Source organism: Astyanax mexicanus, chromosome 2, assembly GCF_023375975.1.
Source record: "Astyanax mexicanus isolate ESR-SI-001 chromosome 2, AstMex3_surface, whole genome shotgun sequence".
Classification (NCBI taxonomy): domain Eukaryota; kingdom Metazoa; phylum Chordata; class Actinopteri; order Characiformes; family Acestrorhamphidae; genus Astyanax; species Astyanax mexicanus.
The window spans coordinates 25053206-25076806 of NC_064409.1; the positions used below are offsets into that span (position 1 = coordinate 25053206).

At 39.5% G+C, this 23601-nt stretch overlaps 2 protein-coding genes across 12 annotated transcripts in view; both read left to right on the forward strand.

Annotated features, from left to right (window-relative positions):
• The window catches only part of rps16 (ribosomal protein S16), a 1145183-nt gene that overhangs the window by 84489 nt on the left and 1037093 nt on the right, over positions 1–23601 (forward strand). The window lies entirely within an intron of this gene.
• Positions 1–23601, forward strand: part of ppp1r12a (protein phosphatase 1, regulatory subunit 12A) — a 103447-nt gene that overhangs the window by 44692 nt on the left and 35154 nt on the right. For 9 of the 11 annotated variants that reach the window (XM_022671490.2, XM_022671485.2, XM_022671488.2 and 6 more), the window contains exons 3-11: positions 1259–1377; positions 9024–9183; positions 10394–10538; positions 11445–11519; positions 12808–12899; positions 13049–13206; positions 15744–15898; positions 18637–18747; positions 21550–21780. In XM_022671490.2, coding sequence (XP_022527211.1) covers positions 1259–1377; positions 9024–9183; positions 10394–10538; positions 11445–11519; positions 12808–12899; positions 13049–13206; positions 15744–15898; positions 18637–18747; positions 21550–21780 — 1246 coding nt within the window. The remainder of the gene's footprint in view (positions 1–1258; positions 1378–9023; positions 9184–10393; positions 10539–11444; positions 11520–12807; positions 12900–13048; positions 13207–15743; positions 15899–18636; positions 18748–21549; positions 21781–23601) is intronic. The other 2 variants (XM_022671487.2, XM_022671489.2) reach the window with 1 other exon arrangement.

Here is a 23601-nt window from a genome sequence, read left to right on the forward strand (position 1 = left end):
TAAATGTCCCTGTTTATGCATTAGCGTCCATTTCCTGTATTGATCTCAGTGCATTACAGAGCAGCAGCAGTTCTGCAGAGACGGATCGAGCCTTCTGCGTTAGATCTTCTCCACAGCCTAAAAGATCTGCAGTACATCTCCGGCTGCATCAGAAATGCGTACTAAACTGTGCCCAGTTTCTCAAAAAAGAACCTTTTAGGAGAACCACGCTTTAGGGAAATTGCAGCAACTTTAAGGGTAGTCCTTAAATTGCACTAAATAGCTAAACTTAGTTTCACTGTTTCTTCTGAAATGAAGGGTCTTAAAAAAGAGTTTATCCTGCTTTTGTTAGAGTAGCTGTCTCTACAGTCCATCACTTCAGAGAGCACAGTTCCACTGCTCCATATCTCAATACTGGGGGTTTATACCCCTCAAGCCCACACCTGTTCACATTAAGCATGGTGTCACTAGATTCATGTTTATTGTTTATCTGCCCTGAGGAGTCCTATTCTATTGGCAGTATTTCTTTATATATAGGAACCAGATGAGCTGTGTATAGCTGCGTGCATTTGTACTATATATATATATATATATATATATATATATATATATATATATATATATATTACAGTAACAGGTTCATTTTGAAGCAGTTGAATAAAGCATTTATTACAAAAGGGTGTCCAGAAATATTTAAAAGTACAGCTCTATAAATATTTAAGAGACCACTTTAGAATCAGTTTCTCTGATTTTGCTATTTATAGATATGTTTTTGAGTAAATTGAACATTGTTGTTTTATTCTATAAACAACGGACATTATTTCTCCCAAATAACAAATACAAATATTGTCATTTAGAGCATTTATTTGCAGAAAATGAGAGATGGCTGAAATAACAAAAAAGATGCAGCTTTCAGACCTCAAATAAAGTTTTGAGAGATCAGAAAACTAGAATTGGTGGAAGAACCATTTTAAATGACAGTTTTCATGCGTCTTGGCATGTTCTCCTCCACCAGTCTTACACAATGATTTTGGATAACTTTATGCCTTTACTCCTGGTGCAAAAATTTAAGCAGTTCAGCTTGGTTTGATGCCTTGTGATCATCCATCTCCCTCTTGATTACATTCCAGAAGTTTTCAATTTGGTAAAATCAAAGAAACAACATTTTTAAGTGGTCTCTTACTATTGTTTTTGTTCCACGGATGTATAGTGTGTATTGATGTTTCTTGATGTTCAGCAGGTGGCGTTCTGATGGTTTGTTGTCTGTGTATCTGTGCAGGTATTTAATCAGTCAGGGTGCGAGTGTAGGCGTGGTGAACAGCGAGGGCGAGACGCCGCTGGACATCGCTGAGGAGGAGGCCATGGAGGAGCTTCTACAGAACGAGATCAACCGGCAGGGTAACACCATGTTCACCATACATACTGCACTCATTTATTTACTTATTTACTTACTTTTCTTCCCCTCTCTTTGTTCTTTTACTAAAACCTACTTCCTCTTTTCAACTGTCTATATGAAAAACAGTACAATTATGGTTTAAAACACATCCAGTAGCATAATGCAGGTGATTGTACTGTAAGAGATCAGAGATAATTCAGGATTATCAAGGGATATGCATTACACCTACATCCTCGTTGGTTTGGGAGACAAGTGAATTGCGGCTTAATCGCTAAAGTTTAACAATATTCGTGAGCAAACACCACAAGCGACACAGTGACTGATAGTAATTCATTTTCAGTGAGAGTCAGCAACACCCAGCCCTGTTCAGGAATGCGTCCGAGAGCTCTCCGACAGCAGCTTCCAGTCAGAAAACAGGTTTGCACATTCTGTCGAAAAACTGTAAATAAACAATAACAAAATAGACTGCTTTCAAGCATAACGCAATATGTTCCCTTTAGTTTATGGTAAACCAACACAAGCATCCAGCACAAGCTTGTGTATCTAAAATAAAAACATTTATTATTCAGTTCTGTATTTTTCTTATTTTTATATGATTGCCTACTAGCTGGTGAACAGCAAGCTAGCCAGTTAGCATAACAAGCTAACACACTGTAGTAACGGTAGCTCAGCTCTGTGGAGTCTCATGCTGTCCTGTCTGGAGAAACATGAGAAGAGAACTCCTGGAGAGTCTGCTGCTGCTCCTTGCATTATAAGTAACTATAGCCCTTTTAAATATATATATATATATATATATATATATATATATATATATATATATATATATAGTGCCCTCCATAATTATTGGCACCCCTGGTTAAGATGTGTTCTTTAGCTTCTCATAAATTGAGTTTTGTTCAAAATAATATAGGACCACGATGGGAAAAAAAGTAAAGTCCAACCTTTTACTCAAGTAAATTTTAAGGGGGAAATAAAATCCCTGACTAAGAAATAATTATTCTTCATAAAATCACCTGTTCCACAATTATTGGCACCCCTAACAATTCTTAGGAAATAAATTTAATAAAAGTATTTCTGTCACTTCTACAGTAGTTTACAAAGTTGATCAGAGTATGTAGGAACATTTAATTAGTAATTCACAACTTCCTGTTTCCCTGGGGTATAAATATGACGTGACACAGAGGCCATTTATCTTCAACATGGGAAAGACAAAGGAACATACCATTCAAGTGAGGCAGATGTGTGTTGACCTTCACAAGTCAGGCAATGGCTACAAGAAAATCGCTACTCGCCTACACCTGTCCATATCTACTGTCAGAGGAATTATTAAGAAGTTTAAAACAACTGGAACAGTGGTAAACAAGCCTGGACGAGGACGCAAGTTTATTTTGCCACCACGCACAGTGAGGAGGATGATAAGAGAAATAAAAAGTTCTCCAAAGCTCACTGTTACAGAATTGCAACAAATGGTAGCTTCTTGGGGTCACAAAGTCTCCAAAACAACCATCAGGCGCTATCTACATGCCAACAAGCTGTTTGGGAGGCATGCACGGAAGAAACCATTTCTCACTCACAATCATAAACGCAAACGTTTGGAGTTTGCTAAGCGGTACTGGGACTTCAACTGGGACCGTGTGCTTTGGTCAGATGAAACAAAGATAGAGCTTTTTGGCAACAAATGCTCTAAGTGGGTCTGGCGTAACACAAGAGCTGAGTATGCAGAAAAGCACCTCATGCCCACTGTGAAATACGGCGGGGGATCAGTGATGCTGTGGGCCTGTTTCTCTTCTAAAGGCCCTGGGAACCTTGTTAGGGTGCATGGCATCATGAATGCTCTAAAATACCAGGACATTTTAAAACAAAATCTGGTGGCTTCTGCCCGAAAGCTGAAGATGGGTCGTCACTGGGTCTTTCAGCAAGATAATGACCCTAAACATGTGGCCAAATCTACACAGAAATGGTTCACCGCACACAGAATCAAGCTCCTCCCATGGCCATCTCAGTCCCCAGACCTCAACCCCATTGAAAACCTGTGGGGTGAGCTGAAGAGGAGAGTGCAGAGGAGAGGACCCAGGTCGTTGGATGATTTAGAGAGAATGTGCAAAGAGGAATGGTCAAAGATCCCTCTTTCTGTATTCTCCCATCTTGTGAAACATTACAGGAGAAGATTAGGTGCTGTTTTGTTGGCAAAAGGGGGTTGTACAAAGTATTAACATCAGGGGTGCTAATAATTGTGGCACACATGATTTGATGTTAAATAATTATTTCTTAATGTGGGATTTTTTTCCTACTGAATAAATTCACTTGAGTTAAAGGTTGTATTTTACTCTTTTTTTCCATCGTGGTCCTATATTATTTTGAACAAAACTAAAGAACACATCTTAACCAGGGGTGCCAATAATTATGGAGGGCACTGTATATATATATATATATATATATATACATACACACACTGTGGAGTAAGGATAATATTGCACACTGAACTGAATGTGTACTGAAATATTTACATTTTCAGTATTTTAGGTCTGTTTATAGTTTTAATATAGTTTTAAATATGGATATTATGATATAAACCTATGATAGCTTTATAACCTATGATATAAAGCTACATTCTCTCCTTGTGATGAAGTGATGTGTTTGTTGGTATGTAGATGTGAGTGGAGGAGAGTAATGAATGGGTGGAGCTTGTATGATGTATGTTGGTATGTAGATGGGAGTGGAGGAGAGTAATGAATGGGTGGAGCTTGTTTGGTGTATGTTGGTATGTAGATGTGAGTGGAGGAGAGTAATGGGTGGAGCTTGTTTGGTGTATGTTATGTCGATGTGAGTGGAGGAGAGTAATGAATGAGTGGAGCTTGTTTGGTGTATGTTGGTATGTAGATGTGAGTGGAGGAGAGTAATGAATGGGTGGAGCTTGTTTAGTGTATGTTGGTATCTAGATGTGAGTGGAGGAGAGTAATGAATGGGTGGAGCTTGTTTGGTGAATGTTGGTATGTAGATGTGAGTAGAGGAGAGTAATGAATGGGTGGAGCTTGTTTGGTGTATGTTGGTATGTAGATGTGAGTAGAGGAGAGTAATGAATGGGTGGAGCTTGTTTGGTGTATGTTGGTATCTAGATGTGAGTGGAGGAGAGTAATGAATGGGTGGAGCTTGTTTGGTGAATGTTGGTATGTAGATGTGAGTGGAGGAGAATAATGAATGGGTGGAGCTTGTTTGGTGTATGTTGGTATATAGATGTGAGTGGAGGAGAGTAATGGGTGGAGCTTGTTTGGTGTATGTTGGTATGTAGATGTGAGTGGAGGAGAGTAATGAATGGGTGGAGCTTGTTTGGTGTATGTTGGTATGTAGATGTGAGTGGAGGAGAGTAATGAATGGGTGGAGCTTGTTTGGTGAATGTTGGTATGTAGATGTGAGTGGAGGAGAGTAATGAATGGGTGGAGCTTGTTTGCTGTATGTTGGTATGTAGATGTGAGTGGAGGAGAGTAATGGGCGGAGCTTGTTTGGTGTATGTTGCTATGTATATGTGAGTGGAGGAGAGTAATGAATGGGTGGAGCTTGTTTGGTGTATGTTGGTATGTATATGGGAGTGGAGGAGAGTAATGAATGGGTGGAGCTTGTTTGGTGTATGTTGGTATGTAGATGTGAGTGGAGGAGAGTAATGAATGGGTGGAGCTTGTTTGGTGTATGTTGGTATGTAGATGTGAGTGGAGGAGAGTAATGGGTGGAGCTTGTTTGGTGTATGTTGGTATGTAGATGTGAGTGGAGGAGAGTAATGGGTGGAGCTTGTTTGGTGTATGTTGGTATGTAGATGTGAGTGGAGGAGAGTAATGGGTGGAGCTTGTTTGGTGTATGTTGGTATGTAGATGTGAGTGGAGGAGAGTAATGAATGGGTGGAGCTTGTTTGGTGTATGTTGGTATGTATATGTGAGTGGTGTAATGAATGGGTGGACCTTGTTTGGTGTATGTTAGTATGTAGATGTGAGTGGAGGAGAGTAATGAATGGGTGGAGCTTGTATGGTGTATGTTGGTATGTAGATGTGAGTGGAGGAGAGTAATGGGTGTAGCTTGTTTGGTGTATATTGGTATGTAGATGTGAGTGGAGGAGAGTAATGGGTGGAGCTTGTTTGGTGTGTGTTAGTATGTAGATATGAGTGGAGGAGAGTAATGGGTGGAGCTTGTTTGGTGTATGTTGGTATGTAGATGTGAGTGGAGGAGAGTAATGAATGGGTGGAGCTTGTATGGTGTATGTTGGTATGTAGATGTGAGTGGAGGAGAGTAATGGGTGGAGCTTGTTTGGTGTATGTTGGTATGTAGATGTGAGTGGAGAAGAGTAATGGGTGGAGCTTTTTGGTGTATGTTGGTATGTAGATGTGAGTGGAGAAGAGTAATGGGTGGAGCTTGTTTGGTGTATGTTGGTATGTAGATGTGAGTGGAGGAGAGTAATGAATGGGTGGAGCTTGTTTGGTGTATGTTAGTATGTCGATATGAGTGGAGAAGAGTAATGGGTGGAGCTTGTTTGTTGGTATGTAGATATGAGTGGAGGAGAGTAATGAATGGGTGGAGCTTGTTTGGTGTATGTTGGTATGTAGATATGAGTGGAGGAGAGTAATGAATGGGTGGAGCTTGTATGGTGTATGTTGGTATGTAGATGTGACTGGAGGAGAGTAATGGGTGGAGCTTGTTTGGTGTATGTTGGTATGTAGATGTGAGTGGAGGAGAGTAATGGGTGGAGCTTGTTTGGTGTATGTTGGTATGTAGATGGGAGTGGAGAAGAGTAATGGGTGGAGCTTGTTTGGTGTATGTTGGTATGTAGATGTGAGTGGAGTAATGAATGGGTGGAGCTTGTTTGGTGTATGTTGGTATGTAGATGTGAGTGGAGGAGAGTAATGAATGGGTGGAGCTTGTTTGGTGTATGTTTGTATGTAGATGTGAGTGGAGGAGAGTAATGAATGGGTGGAGCTTGTTTGGTGTATGTTGGTACGTATATGTGAGTGGAGGAGAGTAATGAATGGGTGGAGCTTTTTTGGTGTATGTTGGTATGTAGATGTGAGTGGAGGAGAGTAATGAATGGGTGGAGCTTGTATGGTGTATGTTGGTATGTAGATGTGCGTGGAGGAGAGTAATGGGTGGAGCTTGTATGGTGAATGTTGGTATGTAGATGTGAGTGGAGGAGAGTAATGAATGGGTGGAGCTTGTTTGGTGTATGTTGGTATGTAGATGTGAGTGGAGGAGAGTAATGGGTGGAGCTTGTATGGTGAATGTTGGTATGTAGATGTGAGTGGAGGAGAGTAATGAATGGGTGGAGCTTGTATGGTGTATGTTGGTATGTAGATGTGAGTGGAGGAGAGTAATGAATGGGTGAAGCTTATTTGGTGTATGTTGGTATATAGATGTGAGTGGAGGAGAGTAATGAATGGGTGGAGCTTGTATGGTGTATGTTGGTATGTAGATGTGAGTGGAGTAATGAATGGGTGGAGCTTGTTTGGTGAATGTTGGTATGTGGATATGAGTGGAGGAGAGTAATGGGTGGAGCTTGTTTGGTGTATGTTGGTATGTAGATGTGAGTGGAGGAGAGTAATGGGTGGAGCTTGTATGGTGTATGTTAGTATGTAGATGTGAGTGGAGGAGAGTAATGGGCGGAGCTTGTTTGGTGTAAATACTCAGTGTGAGCGGGTGGTGATACCCACTTTTATAAAGCGTGTTACATAACGGCTCAGGATCCACACCGCCCCCCTGAGGAATCCACGGCACTCTGTTCAGTGACAGCTGCCAGGTTTTATGGCAGGGTGTGACAGACAGGCTCTGTAGGGGGTAAAGTGGGTGTGGCACATGATGCCATTCTTTACTATTATTGACCCTCTGGTCTGTAGTGCCAGTTATGCTGCTCAGAATAGTGAGAATAGCTGCAGCACAGCAGCATTATATAAATATAAACACACAGCTGTATATACAGCAGACACATGTAAACAATCAGGGTAGCAATATTATGGCAACAGTATAAGGGCCAATATATAAAATTAAGAACAAGTCTCCAACACAGACATAATACAACAAAGAAACTAACTGACTAAATTAGTCACTAATACAAATAAACACACTTTATTAGTGGCTTTTTAAACACTGTATCCAGTTATGTCACTAATGCAAACAAACTCACCTATTCACCTGACCTAATGTGATGTGACTAATCTGATTTGAGGCAGAGCTACAGGATCTTATTATATTAATATAGCAATATTAAAGGGGCGATGCATACTTTTGTTGAAATTGAAAATATAGTGTATTAAATAATATATATATTTTTTATTTCATTAGCGCTTTTTACAACAAAAGTTGTCACAAAGCAGCTTTACAGAAAAAAACAGGTCCACGCCTCTTCTGAGCAGCACCACAGAGATGCCAACTTTTATGGTGACACAGTGGCAAAAAAAAACTATAAGAGGAAGAAACCTAGGAAGGAACCAAGACTCAGTCAGAGAAACCCTTCCTACTCGTGTTGACCCGCTCAGTACAAACAAACAACAAACAAATAAAAAAATAAAACAACAGTACAGAGAATTAATTTGAGCTATAGCTAATGTAACAGGTACTAATGTACGAATATAAAAATGTGATGGGCACAAATTATAGAGCTGTGGCTAATATAGAAGATTCTGGGTGTGTTAATGTTGATCAGTGCAGGGTTGCAGAGCCGAAGTACAACACAGGGGGCAGTGGAGAGCCAGGCTGGAAACATCAGGAACAGGGCATCTCCATGTATGTAAAAGAGATAGAGAGAGAGAAAACAGAAAGAAAAGAAAGAGAAAAAAAGCAGGAGTTAGAAGGGTTGTGTAATAATTTAGATGAGTAAAAGGACAGGGCTGATTCCAGAAAGCTGGAACCACAGATGGACACATCCAGGCAGGCCGGCTGGCCGGGCATCTCAGCACATGTGAGATAGAGAGAGCAGAGAGGGGAGGGAAGAAAAGGGGTTAGAATGGTTTAATAAAACTCTGCTGGAGTGGGATGGGCACTTGGAGGCAGCAGCTCAGGACATGAGGGAGAGAAAGAGAAAACAGATGATTAGAGCAGGGTTGGGTTTATATTTGCTGGATGAGCTGTAAGAGGAATAGTTAGGGCATCAGTAAGAGAAAAATTACAGAAATTGCAATGAGACATTATTCAAAAGCTTGAGAAAATAGAGTAAATGAGAAAATAGAGAAAATGAGTCTAGATTTAAAGATTGAGAGTGTGTCTGAGTCCCGTATATTAATAGGGAGGTTATTCCAAAGTTGGGGAGCTTTATAACCTCCTGCATATTTTTTTCTAATACGCGGGATTATAAGGTGTAAGAAGTTCCTCTAGATAATGCGTATAATATCAAAAGTGTATAATATCATGTCTATATTCTTGTTATGATGATAATGATTTGAGTATCTAGTGATTTGAGTATCAATAACTATTTTATGGACAGTATATTGTCCTATATGTAAGTATGATAACTGATTTATTGTTTTTATTTATTATAATAATTTTAAACAATATTCTGTCAATGCAGTAATGATGATAATACAAAATAATATGAAAGCATTTCTTTTTTTATAGTTAAATTTTAGCATCAGTGTTAGTGCAGGCTGTAATCCTGCTCTGTGTGCTGTGCTGTGTGTAGGAGTGGATATCGAGGCGGCGAGGAAAGAGGAGGAGCGGATCATGCTGCGGGACGCTCGGCAGTGGCTCAACAGCGGCCAGATCAGCGACGTCCGGCACGCCAAATCCGGAGGAACCGCACTGCATGTCGCCGCTGCCAAGGGCTACGCTGAGGTTTTAAAGTGAGTTACAGCTGATTTTACCCTGTTTTTAAATATGATTTTTTTTTTTTTTTTTTCGCCCCTGATTTGATTTAACCATGTTTTTGTGCGTATAATATCACTTGCTTAAATGACTGTGTAGAGGTTTATCAGTCAGTGTAATATTGAAGAGATAAAAGTGCTGTGTACGCGTCACCAAGTGGTCCAGTGGGCTAAGCACTGCTACTATGATTGGGATATTGCTGATTTGAAGTCATGTAGCTTGCCATCAGCTGCTGGAGGGGATGTACAGGGGTTGGATAATGAAACTGAAACACATGTTATTTTAGTGTGAGAGGTTTCATGGCTAAATTGGCGCAGCCTGGTGGCCAATCTTCATTAAATGCACATTGCAGCAGTAAGAGCAGAGTGTGAAGGTTTAATTAGCAGGGTAAGAGCACTGTTTTGCTCAAAATATTGCAATGCACACAACATTATGGGTGACATACCTGAGTTTAAAAGAGGACAAATTGTTGGTGCACGTCTTGCTGGTGCATCTGTGACCAAGACAGCAAGTCTTTGTGATGTATCAAGAGCCACAGTATCCATAGAGCTAGGATAAAAAAAAATAGAATAAAAATAAATGTTTTAGCAATTGTAATGTTATATGGATAAAGAGTTGAAAAATGGTTTTCAATTATGTTTCTTGCAGCTTCAAGCATGTATGTTATGTAGGTCTTTCACTGTCTTTTTTTTTTTTTTTTTTTTTTTTTTTTTAGAAATATTTGTATCATTTTAGGAGCACTTGATTGTGATTGTAGTCATTTTATGAACTGATTAAAAGGATCGTCTGCAGATGTTTATGTTTTTATGTGTTTACCTGCTTTTAGTTATGGCTGATGCTAAAGGCAAGTAAGCATAAAACATAGGGATGAATAAACAAAGCACATATTAGTTGGGCAGAATTTACAAAGCAGTATCCAGTCATTTTGATCTTTTATATATTTATCATTTAACAATTCTGAATCTGAAACAAAGCACAATATTGTGTTTTTTCTGATTGTACTCTTTTTATTTGAAAAATTATTATTATTTTTTAAATCTGCAGTTGGTCAACATAATCTGCAGTTTTATTATTGTTTGTTGTGAACTAAATGTGAGAATCTGGGACTGGATTTGATGCTTCAGTTGAATCAGGAAATCCCAGATGTGTTTAATCTGGTTCTGATTCTGTGGTCTGTCTGTGTTTCAGGCTTTTAATCCAGGCAGGTTATGATGTAAATATTAAAGATTATGACGGCTGGACACCGCTGCACGCTGCTGCTCACTGGGGTAAAGAGGAGGCCTGCAGGATCCTGGTGGAGAATCTGTGCGATATGGACCTCATCAATAAAGTGGTAAGGGTCCAGAACCGCTGATCCAGTTCAGTACAGAACAGTGCAAGTGAAGATATAAGATAAGATAAGATACTTTTACAACGAAATTGAGCAGCAATCCTTAAGGTGACTGAACAAAAAGAAAATAAAATAAAAACAGCTCTATGTACAAATACACAAAATGTACAGTGGATGTATGAAAATAAAAACAGTATAAGTAACACATTTACCCAATAATAAATGCAGAAAGTGCACAGTGCGTTGAAAGTTCGGTTACTAAGTTTTCTATCTACCTGTAAAATTGTATATGGATCGAATGTGTTCACTTTAGATTAAATCGTCTTAAATTTTAATGTACAGCTAACAGTTTTACAGATATTTGCATTGTATTATAAGGCAAACTATCTATTATCCTTTATTTTTGGGTCTATTTTTATACTATATTACAAGATTGTAAGGTGTGGTAAAAAAAAAAAAACGTTTTCATTTAAATTCAAACGAGCGCTGGATGTTAATTTACTTGCAAACTGTTTACTTGGGTGAGTAAATTGCTTACGTTTACTCACAGTAAGCTTAGATTTCCAATCTCCAGAACATTGGAAATCTAAGATAACTAGAAATAAACTAGCAGCAGCGCTAGCCACGGTTAGCAGCGCTTAGCGCTAGTAAATGCTGCCCGACATTGCTACACTGAATGTTCCAGTAAGCCAGGGTGAGTTTAGCTAGCAGTAAGCTAGCTGAAACTCCTGTGTAACACTGTACTTCAGCGGAGGAGCTTTACTGCTCCTTAAACCTGACTGGTAGAATTCATACATAAGGCGCACCGGCTTATAGTGAGGAAAATATGTTAAGCTTCATATTATTTTATTGTTTTCATTCAGTATATGCTCATTATTGGTGGGTGACTGATGATGTTTTTGCGTTTAGGGTCAGACGGCATTTGATGTAGCTGATGAAGATGTTTTGGGCTATTTAGAAGAACTGCAGAAGAAGCAGAATCTGGTAAGTGTAGTAAGAGGTCAGGAACTTCCTGTCCATAATTGAAAGCTTTTTCTGATTTTAATTTAGCTCTATAAAATCTGAGCCGTATTATTGAACTATTTTGACTTTATTTATCTACTGAGTGTATTCTGTAATCGGCTCTTGTGATAATTACTACATTTACAAAGCAACTGTCATTGACGGGAATTAGTCATGTCCCATGAGTTTTGGCATGCCCCATCTAATGCAAAGTACACTGAGGTGTGGCATATGTGGGCGGGGTCTCCTGCATTAAATGTAGATGTGATTTCTGTCCTCCCACTGCTATGTCCACTGTGGGTGGTAACATTAGCTATCTATGGTGTATTTCCGGTATACACGTCACTTTGGGATGGAGGAATACACACACAACTTTAGAAATGATATGTCCCACCCACCCATCTGCACTAACTGTCAGACCTGTCAGGGTGCTAGTGCTAATATTATCCAGTGTTTTTCTTAAGCATATCTGGATCAGGTCCTGAATTAAGTACTACCTTTTTATATGTCATTTTACCAATGGATTAAGTGTGGATTAAGTGTAGTCTGTCCACTTATTGGGTGTCTGTTGGGCACATTCGACACACTTTCAGAATAAAGCCCTGTGAAAGTGCTCCACTTTTCCTACAAATGTGCCAAGTTCTATTCACACATGAACCCTCTTCTGTTAATTATTGGGAATTGATTTCCATTCTGGCTTGTGTTCACACTGAACCAGTTTCTGTTAATTGCCATTAAATTCTAATGTGAAAACCTAAAGGGGCTTATTTCCAGATATCTGCATTTTTTATGTTCTTAAAAGGTTTAAATTAATTTGTGTAAAAGTAGGCCTTAGTTTGTCATAACATTTGTCTCATAAGCTCATAAGTCTCACAGACAGTAAATAAAATAGAAGTTTTATTTTCACACGTTACATTTCACAGTTTTTAGATTTGATATTGAAAAAGTTAGATTACTGATTTAACTGCAGACTGAAATATATGGAACAAACAGCATTTTTTTTTAGCTATATTTCCATAAACATTCACTACATGATTTTATCTAGCCTGGGGAGATGTAAGTTTAATGAAGACCAGTTCACCATTTTTGTTTGTGTAATGAAATGTTTTTTGTCATTTTTTTTCTGAGTAAATCCAGAAACTATGAATGTAAATGGATGTAAATCAGTCAGCACTTCTGTTCACTTTAGTTTGTTGTGATCTATAAACTGATTTCAGCTTTAGCACTTCGCTATTTTTGTAACGCCTGATTTTATTAATTTCCTCTGCAGCTAATGAGTGAAAAGAAGGATGTTAAGAAATCTCCGCTGATAGAAACGACGACCACCGGGGACAATAATCAATCTGTGAAACCAGTCAAGAGGTAAATGACCTGCTGGAGGAGAAAATCCCAGTATAATTAATTTACTGCATATCTGACTTTGTGTTCCAGCGAGGTCAGGACTGACACCTTTTAATTTATGATGGAGCTTCTTTTTAAACTGTCTGTCTGTCTGTCTATCTGTCTGCTAGTAAAGAGACGCTGTTGCTAGAACCAGAGAAGAACGCTCCACGTATAGAGACTCTAGAACCAGAGAAAGTGGATGAGGAGGAGGAGGGGAAGAAGGATGAGTCCAGCTGCTCTAGTGAGGAAGAGGAGGAAGAAGATTCAGAATCTGAAAATGAAGCAGGTGTGTTACAGCATCTTTCTGTATCAGTTGTTAATAGGGGTGTGATGAGATCTCAAGGCACGAGATCTCGCGAGATTAAAACGTGATATTTCGCGTCAAGCTTAAACCTGTCTCGCGGGGAGAAAAAAACTGTTTAGTGTGGACTTTTTAAGAGGGATCTGGCAACACAGTAGGGATAGCAGCGCGTGTTGTGGCTGAGCAGTGAGAGCAGCTCTCAGCAGAAGAGGAAAATTCGGGCATTTGCATAGAAGATGCTTCTGCTACTTTTAAGTTGTATGTCTGGCTGCATTTTGGCTCCAGTGGAAACTTAATGTTTGCACTATATAAGACCTAGAAAGGTTTTATTTTTTATTCCTATTTCTTATAGAATCAATGTGTGAGAGAAACCAGTCTGTTAAGTTTGCGTTATATGATTTTGTCGAGTAAAACTCTTGTTCTCAAGCCATTTTTCGTTTTTGACGTTTTCTTTAAAATTTTATTTTTAAATCTCGTCTCGTTCTCGTGAACCCAGTATTGTGTCTTATCTCATCTCGTGATATTAGTGTCTCGTCACACCCCTAGTTGTTAATAGGACATTTAATGTGCTAATGCTACCAGCTAATTTTTATTGTAAAGAATGAAGATACGCCCACTTAGTGTGCGTTTTCTGTGTGTCCAGCCTCATTTGCATGTTAGTCCTACCCTGTGGAAATTTAGCCCCTCCCTAAGAGACAAGACAGTGCATGCCCACACTGCACTCTGCAAGCAAGAGGGCAAAGTGCAGGATGAAAAGTTTAGGGGAAATTAGCCATGATGCTAATGGCCAGGCTCAGCAGTGATGGACCCACCATGCTAACAGTAGCAGGGTTGAGGCTCATTAATGTTAATGGCTTATTCTCAATTAGAAAGACCAACATGTCCACATATTTGTAGACACCTCCTTCTGCACTGTTTGCTACTGAAAAGTATTCTCCAGGAGTTGATATTTGATGTATTATTTTTCTTCTACTTATTTATTTGCATTACTGGGCTTTTATTTAGGTTTGTGGCTTATTCTACTGTCAGGAATATGTACAATACAAAACATAAAGGCTTTAAATGAAGGCTTTGATTACTAAAGCGTTTACAAATATATCACAAAATTATACAGTATATGAAGAAATCAGTCCAAAAAAAAAAACAGTTACAGAGTAGTGCTGGGGGATATGGGAGAAATCATTTATCACACTATGGACTTTTTTATATCACAATAACGATATATATCATGATATACCACATTTAAGTATGTTTTCAGTTATTCTTTGAAAAATATGACAAAAAATATCATTGCTTAATTTTTTCCAACTTTATTTTAAAGTGACATTAAACCCAACTTTCCCAAATGAGAATTACTACCTTTTATTGCAGCAATATATATGTATCAATTGAAAACATATGAGGTAGATGCAGTAGCTCATTTTTTCAAAAGAACAATGTGTCTCCATTGTTCAGCTCTCATGAGTTTAATAACGTAAACATGTTGCAAACCGGCGTGTCTGTTAAACAACGTAAAGCAGCATCATGTCGCAAAACCACATTATGAAGCTTTTTTTTTTGTGAAGATTACTTTATCATTTATATAAACTGAGTTTATGCAAAGTGACTACGCCAATACATTTTATCGTAGCCTAATTATATATTTGCATGAATAATTGATGATTGACACTTTTCCATCGTCCCCACAATATTTATTGTCATATCGCACAGCACTATTGCAGAGTGTAAACATTTTTATTGTGCAACTCATTAAAGATATGCCATTTAACTTTAACATTGGTTCCTTTTTAAAGCACAATACACTGGCTGCCCAAAAAGAAGTCGCCACCTGCATTTAACTAAGCAAAAAGATATGAGCCTTCTATTGGAATATTACTGAATGGGCGATTATCTTTTAGCTGGCAACCACAGTTATTTAACACCAACTGGTGCAATGAGTTGTTTCTTATTTCTTATGAGGCTGGAAAAAAAAGTCCTGAATGATCATGATCTGCAATCACTTAAACGTTTGGTACAATCAAATTGAAGGAAAACAACAGTAGAACTTGGGTGTATGTTTAATAGTGAAAGTAAGAGAATTTCCACACACACAATACGAAAGGGACTCGCAGGATTGGGACCAAACATCTGTGTAGCTTTTAGAAAAGCGCGTATCAGTAAAGCTAAACGGAAAAAGGCTTCAATTTGCTAAGGAGCATAAAGAATGGACTCTGGAGCAATAGAAGAAGGTCATGTGGTCTGATGAGATCCAGATTTACCCTGTTTCAGAGTGATGAAGCATCAGGGTAAGAAGAGAGGCAGGTAAAGTGATGCACTCATCATGCTAAGAGCCTACTGTACGAGCCTGCTGGGCAGTGCCATGATCTGAGGATGCTGCAGTTGGTTAGGTCTAGGTTCAGCAACAGTATGTGCTAAAGTCCTATATTAGATAAACTATTGATGTATGGATATATTTGTCATTGTGTATTAGTCGGTTTTCAGCACCATTTTTTTCCCTCTCTTTATATATTTCTCTTTTCCAGACAAGACCAAGTCTTCTGCTCCGGTCAGCAACTCCACCTCCAACAGCACAGCCCCCACTCCTGCCTCCGCCCACACTAGCATCACCGTCTCCTCCCCCACCAGCCCCACCAGCCCCACCAACCAGGTGACCAGCCCAACCTCACCTCTCAGAAAGGTAAGCAGTGGTTCAGTCTCTCTGCAGAAGCTGTATTCAGTTATAAAGCACTTATCTCCAACATTTATCAATCACACTCTTTAATGGGTTTATGTGCAAAAAACAGCATCGCCATTTATGCACCACTATTTTACATCCTATATAAACCTTTACTTACTGAGATCATACAAATACTAATAAAAAGTACTTGAACTTGAATATTAAACTAATAATATCTCATTATTTTAGATTACTTATTGATCTTTGTAAGGTTTTGTTATTGTAGTTTTGGGGTGAACAGGTAAGAGTATGGAGAGGATGAGGTAGAGAGAGGTGGAGAAACTGAGTAGGTGAGAGAGTGAGAGAGAGAATGAATGAATGATGTATTTCCAGGAATTAGAGTATGTGGGCTGGTAGAGAGCAAGTAGAGGAGGTAAAATGGCCTCACTCTGGGTTCCTGTGGGTTTGCTGCCCTCTGCAGGACAGAGGCAACAATACAGTGCACAAAAAAATATTCTTTATATCATTATTCTTCATATATAAAAGTTACTTAACAATGTAGTGAAACAGAGTAGTACAAATTACCTACATTTTTATACTTATATTTACTACCGTTCAAAAGTTTGGGGTCACATTGAAACGTCCTTATTTTTGAAGGAAAAGCACTGTACTTTTCAATGAAGATAACTTTAAACTAGTCCTAACTTTAAACAAATACACTCTGTACATTGCTAATGTGGTAAATGACTATTCTAGCTGCAAATGTCTGGTTTTGGTGCAATATCTACATAGGTGTATAGAGGCCCATTTCCAGCAACTATCACTCCAGTGTTCTAATGGTACAATGTGTTTGCTCATTGGCTCAGAAGGCTAATTGATGATTAGAAAACCCTTGTGCAATCATGTTCACACACCTGAAAACAGTCTAGCTCATTACAGAAGCTACAAAACTGACCTTCCTTTGAGCAGATTGAGTTTCTGGAGCATCACATTTGTGGGGTCAATTAAACGCTCAAAATGGCCAGAAAAAGAGAACTTTCATCTGAAACTCGACAGTCTATTCTTGTTCTTAGAAATGAAGGCTATTCCATGCGAGAAATTGCTAAGAAATTGAAGATTTCCTACAACGGTGTGTACTACTCCCTTCAGAGGACAGCACAAACAGGCTCTAACCAGAGTAGAAAAAGAAGTGGGAGGCCGCGTTGCACAACTAAGCAAGAAGATAAGTACATTAGAGTCTCTAGTTTGAGAAACAGACGCCTCACAGGTCCCCAACTGGCATCTTCATTAAATAGTACCCGCAAAACACCAGTGTCAACATCTACAGTGAAGAGGCGGCTGCGCGATTTTGGGCTTCAGGGCAGAGTGGCAAAGAAAAAGCCATATCTGAGACTGGCTAATAAAAGAAAAAGATTAAGATGGGCAAAAGAACACAGACATTGGACAGAGGAAGACTGGGAAAAAGTGTTGTGGACGGATGAATCCAAGTTTGAGGTGTTTGGATCACAAAGAAGAACGTTTGTGAGACGCAGAACAAATGAAAAGATGCTGGAAGAATGCCTGCCGCCATCTGTTAAGCATGGTGGCAGTAATGTGATGGTCTGGGGTTGCTTTGGTGCTGGTAAGGTGGGAGATTTGTACAGGGTAAAAGGGATTCTGAATAAGGAAGGCTATCACTCCATTTTGCAACGCCATGCCATACCCAGTGGACAGTGCCTGATCGGAGCCAATTTCGTACAATTTCCTACAATTTCCTACAACAGGACAATGACCCTAAACACACCTCCAAATTGTGCAAGAACTATTTACAGCAGAGGCAGGCAGCTGGTATTCTATTGGTAATGGAGTGGCCAGCGCAGTCACCAGATCTGAACCCCATTGAGCTGTTGTGGGAGCAGCTTGACCGTATGGTACGCCAGAAGTGCCCATCCAACCAATCCAACTTGTGGGAGCTGCTTCTAGAAGCGTGGGGTGCAATTTCTCCAGCTTACCTCAACAAATTAACAGCTAGAATGCCAAAGGTGTGCAAAGCTGTAATTGCTGCAAATGGAGGATTCTTTGATGAAAGCAAAGTTTGATGTAAAAACAATGTTATTTCAAATACAAATCATTATTTCTAACCTTGTCAATGTCTTGACTATTTTCTATTCATTTCACAACGTATGGTGGTGAATAAGTGTGACTTTTCATGGAAAACACAAAATTGTTTGAGTGACCCCAAACTTTTGAACGGTAGTGTATATACTTTTATACATATTTAATACTGGATACTAAGTAATTAATTGTTAGTTCTGAACATTTTATAATGGATACTGAAAAATACATAGTGAATACTGAATAACTCATAGTGGATATTAAACATTTAATACTGTGTACTGAGTATTTCATTGTGAGATTGGAACATTTCATAGTGGATACCGAATATGTTCACACTGGAAAATTAAGCGTTGCCACATAATCATAGATACTAAATATGACCGTGGATATGAAGTAAAGGTTTGTATTTTTGCATTTTTCCACTTTTTTTTTTACGTTTTCTTTCTTTATCATACTGTCCCATACAGTGTCCATGTTCTTTTACTGCTGTCTCTTTATTTCTGTCATTCACGCACTTTCTGTTCTTCTCTCTCCTCCACTTCATCTGTTCTTTCTCCTGAGACTCTTCTTTTCTTTTTCTTTCTTTCTTTCTTTCTTTCTTTCTTTCTTTCTTTCTTTCTCCCTCTCTGTTGACTCCTCCCCCTTGCTGTGATTGGCTTTAGTCTGATTTAATTGCTGCCCTCAGTCCGGCGGCGGGTGAAGCTACTTGTCCTGCATTGTGGCGTCAAGGCTTGCGAAAAACTGGCATTTCTCTTGTGCCCAAAAAAGCGATGGTGAGGCTTCATTGTGTTCCAGCGTTTGTGTTTTACCTCCTGCCCAGCCCCCCGACTACCAGCCTACACCCCTCCTAAAAACATGTGCATAACAACAAATTAGAACGCAGCCTGCCTAATCCGAGACCCTTAACCTCTCCTCTTATTGGCTCAGTGCATTGTGCGGCTCAGGCTGCCCGTCCTGCGGCTGTGCCAGTCCTGTTTGTTGTAGGCTGTGCTATGTGTAGCATTAGCCGCTACATGCGCAGAACGCTTCTGCTGCTGGTGCTGTGTGCCGATCAAAGCGATAGTTTGCCAAAAAAAAAAAAACGTAGTCTGTTGGCCTGGTTAGTTTCACGCTGGAGCTACAAGGCTTACATTGATGATTAAGAAATGGTGGAAGCTGTATTAAAATGCTTAGTCCACAAACTGAATCATAACCACCTGTGTAGAGGTAATAATGTTTAATAATGGTTAATAACCTTTTTCTTTTTTTTTTTTTTTTAGTCAAGCTGAAAATAGAGACAGTCAATCATTCATACCTGTAACAGCCATTACAGCTCTGCCAAAGGTCTAGTGCAGCTACCACCGTGCTAGTGCTTTTAATTAGTGGAGTGTGTATTTTCTGAGCTAGCTACATTAGCCTCGTAGCTCCAGTGTAAAACTATAGAAACAAACCTTTCTATGCTGGTAAGAGGAACACAGTTTTTGATTAACTATCGCCTTAACTTTGAGCTAACATGTGTTGATGTACTAAAACTAACTGTGCTGATGTGGTGAAATGTTTAACGTGTTTGCAAAGTGTCTATTTGATCTTTTACCCAGAGCTTTGATGTAAATTTTTGAGTATTTTCCAGGAGGTTGTGGTGTTATCCACAACGCTACACCAGCCAGTGTACTACTATTATATAAACTGCCCGGCCAAAAAAAAGTTCACACACTAATATTTGGTTGGACCTCCTTTAGCTTTGATTACAGCACACATTTGCTGTGGCATTGTTTATAGAAACTTCTTCAATGTCACAGCATTTATTTTAGTCCAGAGTCTTCTCAGACCTGACCAACAGCATCCTCAGATCATAACACTGCCCCCACAGGCTCGTACAGTAGACACTTCAGCACCTCTCTTACCCTGATGCTCCATCGATCGGAAACAAGGAAATCTGAACTCATCAGACCACATGACCTTCTTCCATTGCTCCAGAGTTCAATCTTTATGCCCCCTAGCAAATTAAAGGCATTTTTGCCAGATAGCCTCACTGATACAGGGACACCTTAAGGCTACACAGCTGTTCAATCCCAATCCCTTGAGTTCTCTTCACATTGTGCTTGTGGGAATGCTCTTACTATCACTATTAAACATATCCTTGAGTTTAAGTGTTGCTTTTTTCTGTGATTTAATTTCACCAAACATTTATTCAAGATTTTTTACACACATTCCTTAAAGATAATGTTTCCCCTTGGTACTTTTTAATAATGTGTTGGGTGGTTCTTAAACTGATTTTAGTAGTTTCAGCAATCTCCTTAGATGTTTTTAGATTTGACTCTTCTAAAACAGATTAATATCTTTTCCACAATCAAATGCAGGCAGTGACCCATTTTTGGCCAGGCAGTATATATACAGCTCTGGAAAAATAAAGAGACCAGAGTTTCTGAATCAGTTTCTCTGATTTTGCTATTTATAGGTATATGTTTGAGTAAATTGAACATTGTTGTTTTATTCTATAAATTACTGACATTTCTTTCACATTTCAAATAAAAATAGAGCATTTAGAGCATTTATTTGCAGAAAATGAGAAATGGCTGAAATAATAATGCAAAGAAAAAAAGTTCATATTCATAAAGTTTTAAGAGTTCAGTCTTACACGCTGCTTTTGGATAACTTTATGCCACTCCTGGTGCAAACATTCAAGCAGTTCATTTTGGTTTCATTATGGCTTATGATCATCCATCTTCCTCTTGATTATACTCCAGAGGTTTTTAATTTGGTAAAGTGAAAGAAACTCATCTTTTTTTAGTGGTCTTTTTTTCCCCCAGAGCTGTATATATCTTAAATATAAGTATAAGTTTAAGTCCATATAGTGTGGATATATAAATGTGTTTTAACCCTTTCTCAGTGTGTGGACTTGCGGAGTTCAGATGTGGTGTTTGATGGATCAGCCCAACACTTCCTTTTCCAGCTGCCCCCTCTGCTTTTACCTGCCTCCCCCCTCCCACTCTGATCTGACCACTGCCTTTATTCTCCATGCCTCTGCTGAGCCACAGTTACACTGGATATGTACATGTACAATACATCAGAAGCTTGGTGATGTGCAGTGTTGTTGGACCCAGTGGCCCTATGACCCCGCCTACTTTTGGCCCTTAAGATTTAGTATTAGAATTTTAATAAAGAAGGAGAGTTCAGATTCAGTCGAACAGTTGAGCTGGGTTTGGTATCTGATGTGTGCTTCTTCTTCTTCTTGTCTGAAAGTTACTTTCTGTAAAACACGCCTTTAAGGCTTTGAGATTCGTTTTGTTTTGAGCTGCGTTTAGATTTATTTTAAGCTTAAGCTGCATTTAGATTCAGTTTCAATTCAGTTTTATCTGGATTTAGATTTGTCTTAGATTTAGTTTGAGATGTTCAGTTTAAAATCAGGTTTGTGTTATTAGTGCAGCACCACTATTAAATTAAATATATTTTCCCAGTAAGTAAGGCTGGTGTGACTGGGCTTTTACCTGGCTTTCCTACTGTAGCTCCATTTCCAGCATTTACACAGGTGTTGCTGATGTTGTGGGTCACCTGGAAGCCAAATCGGTTATATTCTTCTTCCTGTCTTTCTTCAGGTGGCTGTACCTGCTGGAAAGACGTCCCAGGTGTCTCCTAAGGAGGAGGAGCGTAAGGACGAGAGTCCTGCCTCCTGGAGGCTGGGTCTGAGGAAGACTGGCAGTTACGGTGCGCTGGCGGAGATCAGCGCCACTAAGGAGGCTCAGAAGGAGAAGGATACGACCGGAGTGATGCGGTCAGCTTCCTCACCTCGTCTGTCCTCCTCACTGGACAACAAGGACAAGGAGAAGGTCAGTCCAGGAAAGGGGTTCAGCGATGTCAACATATAAATAGTCTTCACGATTAAGCGACTATTTCAGATTACCGTATTTTTCGGACTATAAGGCGCACCGTATTATAAGACGCACTATCAAAGAACGCCTATTTTCTGGTATTTTTCCATACATAGGGCGCATCGCATTATAAGGCGCGTTAAGTGACACTAGAAAGGGTGCCTATATCAAAGTGAACAGGGGTGGCGCCATGTTTCCCTTCCCCCACGGGGGGTGTCTTGCCGGTGGAGCGTCTCAGTATACAAATCTAGCTCTTTCAAAGTCAAACGAGTGCTGGATATTAATCTACACAGATTCCTCTCCTGAAAGCTGTTTATTTGGGTGAGTAACGTGCTTCAGTTTATTTACAGTAAGCTTAGATTTCCAGATGTCCACTAAGGCTTGCTGCACCAGCGTTAGCATAGCTATCCGCTAGCACGCTAGCTAAGTCACCTAAACTAGTAAAGTTAACCCAAACTTAAACGACAGCGTTACACTGAGTAATCCTGCGTGTTCTGGTAAGACAGTGAGATATTAGCTAGCGATTCGTCCCCCGTAGCTTGTTTTAACACGGTAAACAAGCAGATTACAGGCTGATAAAACTCACCTCTGAGAGAGTTAGCGCTTAGCATCTAGCTAATGCTAGCCAGGCAAAGCAGCACAGACTTACAGGCTGATAACTCACCTCTGAACGGTGAACGCTTAGCGATTAGCATCTAATTCTAATAATACTGCTCCAGCAGTATTAAAAGTACTAAATTTAGATAATACTGATCTCTGAACAGTGAAAAAGCTAGCTAGCTTAGCGGTTAGCATCTAGCTAATGCTATTGCTGCTCCAGCCACGGAGCTGCACGGCTCTGCACGGAGTGTGTGTTTACTTTAGATAATTTAGATAATACTGATCTCTGAACAGTGAATAAGCTAGCTAATGCTATTGCTGCTCCAGCCTCGGAGCTGCACGGCTCTGGACTCTGTATAGCACTGAAACTCTCTATAACGCTGCACCGAGTGTGTGTTTACTGCTCCTTACAACCTGACGGGTAAAATCCATACAAAAGGCGCACTGTCAATTTTTGTGAAAATTAAAAGTTTTTAAGTGCGCCTTATAGTCCGAAAATTACGGTAATAGTCCCAATTCAGGATGTTAAACTTTCCCAACTTGCCTATAAAAGGCTAACAGAGGCTTATTTTGATAGGCAAGTGAGAAATTGTTGACTTTGAGAGATGACGCATTACTGGGCTAAGGGAAGTAGGATGGATAAACGTTAGAAGAATTTACCACCTTTAAGGCTATTTGTCGGCCAGACACAATCACCTTTATTTGCACTGGTGTTATAAACCAAAAACATATACTGTATTTTAAGCGTCTATTCTCTAGTCTGTTTTCATACACAAGATGCACTGGATTATAAGGCACATTTTAGGCAGTACTTGTTAGGAACAGGGGTGTCCCCATTTTTCCCTACTAATTCAGCCCCCCCCCCCCAGCAGCGAGACCTGTAAAGCTAAGCTAAGTAACAAGACTGTAATTCTTTAAAAAACATTTTTAGACGAGTCAGACCTGTCAAACCAGCGCTGAATATTAATCTACACAGATGTTTCTCCTGAAAACTGTTTATTTGGGTGAAAAAAGCGCTTCCGTTTACTTACAGTAAGCTTAGATTTCCACTTTTCCACTAAGGCTGGAGCATTAGCAGGGAAGGCAGGGTGATGTTAGCTAGCCATTCGTCCCACACAGTACTTGTTTTAACAAGATAAAGGCACAGACTAAAGGCCGATAATACTCTGAATGGCCAAA